The 8,120-nt window shown below is 40.4% G+C and overlaps 1 protein-coding gene across 1 annotated transcript; it reads left to right on the forward strand.

Moving 5' to 3' along the window:
- Window positions 1–1,907: 1,907 nt before the first annotated feature.
- LOC139792698 (transmembrane protein 14C-like) lies at window positions 1,908–6,262 on the forward strand. Its single transcript, XM_071736421.1, has 5 exons — window positions 1,908–1,979; window positions 2,205–2,288; window positions 4,651–4,752; window positions 5,418–5,505; window positions 5,688–6,262. The coding sequence occupies exons 2-5, from the start codon at window positions 2,213–2,215 to the stop codon at window positions 5,743–5,745; spliced, it is 324 nt and encodes a 107-aa protein (XP_071592522.1). The 5' UTR covers window positions 1,908–1,979; window positions 2,205–2,212; the 3' UTR covers window positions 5,746–6,262.
- Window positions 6,263–8,120: the final 1,858 nt, after the last annotated feature.

An 8,120-nucleotide genomic window follows, 5' to 3' on the forward strand; every position in this document is an offset into this window, starting at 1 on the left:
AAGTGTAAGCTTAAATAAGGGAACTCTGTAAAGTATTTTCACTTGTAAAGTATTATGTCTTTTCAAGTGCCTGTGTCTGTTCTTGACAAAATGGCTGCCACTAAGAAAACGGGTTTTACTGATTTAATTTTTAAATACATGAGCTTATGGCCACAGGCATCACAATTACAGAAGCAAGCTTTCATAAGCACCAAAAAAACCCAGTCAGCACATAATTTTAAGAATTAAAAGGAAAAAATTCCACAAAATTTTGCTTCTAAGGTTTGGACTTGCAAGTAAATATTAGACATTTGTAAAAAATCAACTTCCTGTGCAGTAACAAAGGAATTATGCATCTCATGTGACTTGGAGCAGTTTTTGAACTTCAGACAGAGAAGACGAGTCCTAACAGTATTTAAGGTGAAATACAAAAACAGCCCTGAGAGGAGAACTCGGATTTTCTATACCTTGAGTTTGTTGTTTCCTTGGAACGTCTTCATTTTCATCACATTTTCCATTCTAGTTTTCAGGGAACTGCTTCAAACAGTAAGAGAGGAGGCAGCAGCGCAGAGAGAGAGATGTCAGCAGTGAGAAAGCTCTCTCCCTATGTCAGAAAGGGAGGGTGTCTGTGATACTGGTAGAGCAGATGGAGCCAGGGCTTCAAGAAACAACATTGGAGTGAGCAGGGAGCATACCTCAGCTAAGCCCCAGGTGAGTTCAGCAGCTCCAGCAGCTGGGGTTTTCTTCCACTCCTCTTCCACTTCATCCCCTCCAGAGGAATGCCAGTGCTGGATTACAAAGCAGAACGCAGTGGAATTTGAACCTCATTACAATTAGCATTAATAGAACAGGGAACCCCATCCAGTGCAGCTTAGATCTTCCGTTGTGGCATTTTTCAGGGAGATACCTATTTAAACCACATAGGGCCAGCAAGAGAACTAAACTGCTCTCCCATTTTCTGGCCATTAAGTTAATACATAAAGATGGGAAAATTTGAAATTCAGCTAGAGAAAGCTGCATTCTACAGAAAGCACAGGCATCTTGCTGGTTTGTGTTCTGTTACTAATTGGAACCAAAGCCCCTCAGACCTGGCTGGAGGAGTGTTGTTTCTTTTTATGTGGTTAAATGTCCGTGTGAGTGCTCAGCCAACTGGACTAAGTCATGAAGCACCATTTACGTTAAGAAAGCCAGTTTTAGCACTGAAAAAGAGTTTATCTTTTAGATCTTTAGACGTCTGTAAACATCTCCCTACGATCTTTCCAGGTTAAAAAAAAACGCAAAATATTTTCTTCTCAAGATGCTTTGCATCTCACGCTGTTGCATAACTTCTACAGAAGATTCCTTCTTCTGTTTCAACAGCTGTGCTTGTAATTTGAAGATGACAGAAATCTTCTGCATCTTCCATAAAAAGGTTATGCTGCCATTACCCATCATTGGCTGCCCAGAGATGTACCTCATGCCACCCCAAAAACCCAACGCCAAATTCTCAGGCGTACCACATCCCCCTGCTTCTGGTACAGCACTGGGGTGGGCTGGGTGCAGTCAGGAGGGAGCTGTGCTTCTCACTGAACAAATGCACGAAACCCCAGCTGCACCTTTCTCGGCTCCCAGGATCGCTGGGGCACCCTCGATACCCCTCAGCGGGGCCGGGGGATGTCCCAGCAGCTTTGAAAGGAGGTGGGAGGGCACCCACGCTTCTTCCTCCAAAACCCGGGGCAGGGGGACGGCACCTTACTCTACCTGTCGTGTGGTTTTTTGTTGTTTTTATTTGAGCTAGGTATTTTGTGGTTTGTTCGTGCTTTTTTGTTTGGGTTTGGGTTTTTTTGTTTGTTTGTTTTGTTTTGTTTTTTGATAGTTTGTGTTTCTATTTCCCCCCCCCCCCCCCCCCTGTCAGAACAGCCGGAAAAAGGAAGCTTTGGGCGGTGCGTTGCTCCCTCCCCTTCCCTTCCCTTCAGCAGGCTGCTCCGCCCCGGGCCGCAGAGGATCGGGGCTGCCCGGAGGTGAGGGTGCCCGCCTACTCTCCCGGCGGGGATGGACCGGACCACTGGGTCCGTGTTCACATCAAATGGGTTTTCATCTCTGGGACGGGGTTTAGGCTTTAGGCAGGCCTTTCTCGTGGGGAAATACAGACAAACAAACCACATCACAAGTCTGCAAAATGCCTTTTTAAAAATTATTTATTAAAAATTAAGAGATAACGACTCTCACCCCAATTTCTCTTTCAGTGTTCAGCATGACCGTGGACTGGCTCGGCTTTGGCTACGCTGCCCTGGTGGCATCAGGAGGGATTATTGGCTATGTAAAAGCAGGTACCGCGCAAGAAGGCGCTTGTATCACATTCCCGCAGCCCCCTCTCCTGCCTTTCAATAACTTATTGTGAGCTGGGCAGCTTTTTACGAAACCCTTCTATCTCGAAGTTCTCGTTGATGTAAAGTCTGTGCTATGTGGTGATAACCTGCAGCTCTTGGGGCGTAGTGGGTTTTGGGTTGAGCTTGGAGCTGATAAACTTACAATCTGCTTTGTGGTGGATGCTTTGTGCTCTTCGGGTGAACAGGCATAAGTTTGCTGCAGAAAGGCTTTTCCCTTGCTGTTTTAGATACAAAACATCTATAGAATGCTTGTATCTTAAAGTGACACGAACCACTATTTTTTTCCTTAGAGATTTATTCTTATTTTAATGTTTGCCCATAACAGTATATTGCAAGCTGCAGACAGTTTTCAGAAGGTTCCCCTCTGCAAGTATTGCTGAGCAATGCAAATCAGTCCTTAAACTATTTCCTTTTCTGGGCTCTGCATCATAAGCTTACCCTTTGACCTGCTGCTTTCATTTCCTGACACTTTTCTGAATTTGCTCTCCTCTGGACACAATCATCCCTGGATCCATCCCTGCTGCAGGGGATTTTCTTTCGGCTTTGAAAATCCCTAATCTGTTTTAATGTTTGTGATGTGAAGGTGCATTGTTAAAGTCAGTAAGAATCTTACCAGTGCACTTGACTACATAGATGTTAATGCCTATTCCAATATGTTTCATATTGGCTTGTTTTCTTTGTTTTGGCTGGTGAGTGGAGCTTAAGGCAGGAGGGACAATACTGGGAACTTAAGTAACTTATTGCATCCGTACTTCTCCAATGCCACTGTGAAATAGTAGCTGTATTTTTTATCCTCTGGCCCCATGTGGGAGGACATGGTCATGCTGAGGTAAGGAAATCCAGGTCAAAAGATTTTTTGAAGGGGGAACAGGCACTTGTGACTTGCAGAGAAGTTAAAAAAAAAAAAAAAAAAAAAAAAAAAAAGAGGATCCCTATTAATAACTTGGAGAAACAAAGAAAATGGAAATTTAATCCATAAAGCTAAGATGGTGATTTGTTCTTCTACAACCAGGTCTGTTTACCCACATAATACAGTGGCCAGAAGTGGTGTTTTGGGAGGGACATGAGAATAGGGCAAGCTAAGAGCGATAGTTTGATTTTTCTCTAGTCATTAAATAAGTTCTCTGGGCCCCAGTGTTTTGAGACACAGGAACTTACTGAGCCAGAGGTGGTGTGGTTTTCCTACTACATAGCTTCTTAAACAATGCCTTGAGGTAAAATCTCAGGATATCATGGCAATTTGTGGGCCCCCAAGCTTGTGGAAATAATTGTAGCTACCACATGTTCATTGCTAAACTGTTCTGTGCAGAGCAGCCACTTACTAGGGTGTGCATCTTTTCCTTCTACATGTACAGGAATATCTGATGCTTCCTGTCAACTGTATCCCTTGCTTTTATACCAAAAGTGGGATGTAAAGTAATGTTTCAGCTGCCTTGCTGATAACTTGAAAATTAATACTTTCTAGAAGCAATATGCAGTCCTCGTGTGACACTGAGAGATCTTTATCGCTGTATCTTTGATATCTTGAATCTTTTACAGATTACCTGAATAACAGAATGTATAAAGAGTCACCCTCAGTAGCATTAAGTCCCCAGTTCTTCATTGCCTTATTGAGGGTGTTCAACACTCACAGTGGTCATGCCACTTTCATACTTGTAATGTATAAATCACCAATTCAGATGTGGTACCCTGTATCTCATGTTAGTTTGGGACTATAATGTATACTGAGGATTTGACCAAAAGTTTAGGCAAATGAGGGGAGCCTTATTCCAAAGTCTGCAGTTACCTCTGGGTCAGATCTCAGATGTACTTGAGAGAGATGACCTCTCTTACTTGACTCCACTCTCTTCTTTGGCTACTATTTATTTGTATGAATGCCCTTCTGCCCTGTTCAGTCCATTTTTCTTTTTTCTGACCTTAAACCCTTACTATTTAATCCCTCTACTTTACTGCCTCTCAAGACATTCTGATATAACTGTGTTGAAACAGCACGTTTCAATTTGCACAAAGGAAACACCAATTGTTTTGCTTTTCTTGCTATTCTTTCCATCATAAATATATTACTGGTTTTACTGTCAAACAATTAAATACTAATGCTACTTGTATCTTATGCAAGAGTATTTTAATGTCTTTCTTGGTGCAGATCAGCTTTAGTACCTTAAAAGAGGTAAAAAACCTCTCTAATCTGCTCTGTGACAATAAATGCCTCTCTTTTTTTGTTATCATTAGTGTTTTACAAAACAGAAGCCCAGCAAGTTTCATTCTGAGCTTCTAATGAATGCTTTGTCTTTTACTTATTCAGGTAGTGTGCCATCCTTAGCTGCTGGCCTTTTCTTTGGGAGTTTGGCTGGACTGGGTGCCTATGAGATCTCACAGAATCCAAATAATGTTTGGATTTCTCTGAGTAAGTAGTCTAAAATTTTAATTGGAAGGGATAATATTTACCCTGAAGTAACTGGATACTAAAAAGTACCTAAAAGTCTTTGCAGAAAAGTTATTCCCCTGGCTCAGTGAAACTGCCAAGTCCTTGTCTCTTTGTCAGGTGGTGAGGGTGGATAGCTTTAACTCTCTGGTCTTAGTGGAAGGGCCCTTGTGCAGGGCTGAAAGGGATTGATAATGCACTTACATTGCAGACTAACCTTTTGAAGTCTTTTGCAAGCATAAATTAGTTAATCCTCAGAACATTACTACATGAACACGCTTACTCCCTTTTATGAGCAATGGGGGAACCGTGTGCTCAGGTATAATGGTTTGCCTGCTACAGAGCATGTAGCAGAGATTATTTGTAGTGTCCAAAGAAGCACATTTTAGGAAAGAAATTTGAGGAACTTGTGCAGAAGCATATGGAGTGCACTGTGTGCTAGAACTTGATTTAGAATATTTATTTTTCAAATACCGAGGCATTAAAAAATTTACAGAATTGGTTGACTCTCTTTGTCCATCACATGAGATAACCTTGTTTCACTTTTTAGTTCATGTTAGTACTTCTCTCTGTTCTATTAGACTTGAGTTTTAGCATCTCTCACACATGCATCTCTGCTGACTGGATTTTAAAATCTCTCATTTAAGTTACATCTGGAACACTGACTGCTGTCATGGGAACAAGATTTTACAACTCTGGAAAATTCATGCCTGCAGGGCTAATTGCAGGTGTCAGGTAAACGTAATATTTTATTCTTACTTTTTACCTTCTGTGTGTGATTTCTTACTTGTTTAATTAAACTCAGATGGAGTGAATATATCTTTTTTTGTTTCTATACACCAGTTACCTGGAAGTATTTGAAAATTAATTGGCAAATTGTTACTATCGTTCCATTCTATGTTTTTCCTTTTACACAGTTTGCTAATGGTTGGAAGATTAGCACTGAAGATGCTGGAAAAGCCTCATGATAAGTAACTGTTCATTTTGCAATTTAATATCTGGATAAGAAAACCTAATAATGAAGTTGCATAAATGCAGAAGCAAGAAGATGGAACCATTTTCTATATCAAGACAATATTTTTCATATTTTGTATAAAGTGAGGTAGAATGTTTGGACATAGAGTTTACAAGGTGCCATTTGTTTATATGATCTGGTAGAGCTATCGTTGTGTAGTGAGAAGCTGGTCTTGGGTTTGACTTTTCCAAAAATATTTCAGTGTATTTTAACACTCCCACTTTTTATATTCCAAATATACTGCTGGTATGTGTGAAGCAGAGGGGACCTGTAATTAAGAAAGTATCCATAAAGAGGCATCAGGAGTAATTGGCTAAGTACAACAGTGTATCTTATACCTTACATACTGAGTAGTATAGTGTGCTTTACCTGTTGCATTCTGAGTTGATTCACTGTCTGTAAAACGTCTTACCTTTTCATTGTGAAATAATGTGAAAATACTGCTTTTCTACAAGTAAAATCCATTACAAACCTTTATTTGGCATGTTTTTGTGTAATTTCTGTGAGTGTGGGTGTATAAGGTTTTGTGGTTTGGTTTTTTTTTTTCTAGTTTTATTCTTAGGGGAAGACTTTGCAGTGACGTGTTATCCAAGTGCTGGTTTTTGATGGTATTTAAAAATCACATTTAAAATGGAGGGGCAGAATACTAAATTGGGGGCCTTCATTAACACTACATTAAAGCAGTTGGAAAGGAACTCATTCTGTGGATTAATTAAGGGAGAACTGCAGTAGGCTCGATAAACTGTGATCTGTCCAAAGGGCCATATAACCAGAATAAAGTAGCTTAACATTAACACTCTGTCGTTCTCATCACACAGGCTTATTTGACAATAGAATGGGTCAGCATTTTTTTTTTTTTTCAACATTTAGGGGAATGGCTGTGCCTCTCCAAATCTGTCTTTACTAGGAAACCTTGGAGCCAGGAGAATTCCTGGTTCTGCTGTGGTGTCTGAGGACTGTACTGTAGAAGAAGCATCAGTGGCATCTGGTACCCTTGCTGATCTGCCAATCTTAATTGCTTTTCCTGCACTCAGGCTCTGCTGCTGCAGGCACACCTAACACAGGCTTAGGAAGGCAGAGGCAAGAATGTGAGAAAGGAAATTCTTTAGCAACTTTAGTGATAGACAATTATTCATACATTAGGATTCTTACGGTATAACTTGTATTTTAAAGTGGTATTTTATGTAATGACTTTTAAGATTTTATTTTGCAAGCTCTGTACCAGTGATCCTATTACAACATTGTCAACTGTGTAACCTAATTATGGCAAAGCAGATTGAAATTAACTGGTATCTTATCCACAGCACTTGCCATTTCATTGTCCCTAAAGGAGTTTTTTAACTCTTAGTAATTATGTACAGAGCTGCATAATTGCTCCATTTCATTGGTTACTTCAAAGCTTGTATTTCTGGTCTGGAAATGTCATTTAACAGTATTGAGCCATAGTGACAGTTCTGTTGTAATGAATCAATGGAAACACATACAGTGGTACATTAGAAGTTGTCATAGAAAAAAGTAGTAATAACAAGCAAATCTACAGATGGTGGGCCAGTTGTGCTGTGTGTTATTAATTCTCTTAGCAAAAGCTATAATATTAAGTCCAGATTTTTTGATATATTTCATCTTGTAACCTCTCTGTTTCCAGGTACTTTATCTGTAAGTAGCCTGATCCATACAGGATGGATCTGCAAGGAGCAACACTAAAAGCATGTAAAAGCATGTTTGTAATTTTAGTTTCACTTAAATCATAGTCACTTTTGACCATGCTTTAAGCAAAATCCAAACGGAGTTTTGTTTTACCTTTATATATTTCAAGTTGCACTATGTAATTGAACAGAAGTTTCAGTCCCTGGTATATAATTTTGTAGAACCATTAAATAATTAAATACATTCATATCCTTTCTCCAGATTTGCTGTGCTTTGGGGCTTATTTTTAGATATTTTAGATAATCCTACAAGTTTTCCTATTTTATTGTGTAGATTTTGGTGGGTTTTTTCCCCACTGAGGGTGCTCTCTATGTAAATTGAGATTACCCATTCCAATGCTTGATCACCCTCTCAGAAAAGAAATTCTTTCTAATGTCCAACCTAAACCTCCCCCAGCACAACTTGAGACTGTGCCCTCTTGTCTTGCTGAGAGTTGCCTGGGAAAAGAGACCAACCCCCCCCTGGCTACACCCTCCTTTCAGGGAGTTGTAGAGAGTGATGAGGTCTCCTCTGAGCCTCCTCTTCTCCAGGCTGAACAGCCCCAGCTCTCTCAGCCTCTCCTCATAGGGTCTGTGCTGGAGTCCCTTCACCAGCCTGGTTGCCCTCCTTTGGACCTGCTCCAGGACCT

This window comes from Heliangelus exortis, chromosome 2 (genome assembly GCF_036169615.1).
Source record: "Heliangelus exortis chromosome 2, bHelExo1.hap1, whole genome shotgun sequence".
Classification (NCBI taxonomy): Eukaryota; Metazoa; Chordata; class Aves; order Apodiformes; family Trochilidae; genus Heliangelus; species Heliangelus exortis.

Excerpts from the sequence above, each read along its gene's own strand:
- LOC139792698 (XM_071736421.1), top strand. The coding sequence starts at position 2,213 with ATGACCGTGGACTGGCTCGGCTTTGGCTACGCTGCCCTGGTGGCATCA. Across the intron at positions 4,753-5,417 it reads TAATGTTTGGATTTCTCTGA|TTACATCTGGAACACTGACT; the intron begins GTAAGTAGTCTA and ends CTCTCATTTAAG. Across the intron at positions 5,506-5,687 it reads GGGCTAATTGCAGGTGTCAG|TTTGCTAATGGTTGGAAGAT; the intron begins GTAAACGTAATA and ends CCTTTTACACAG.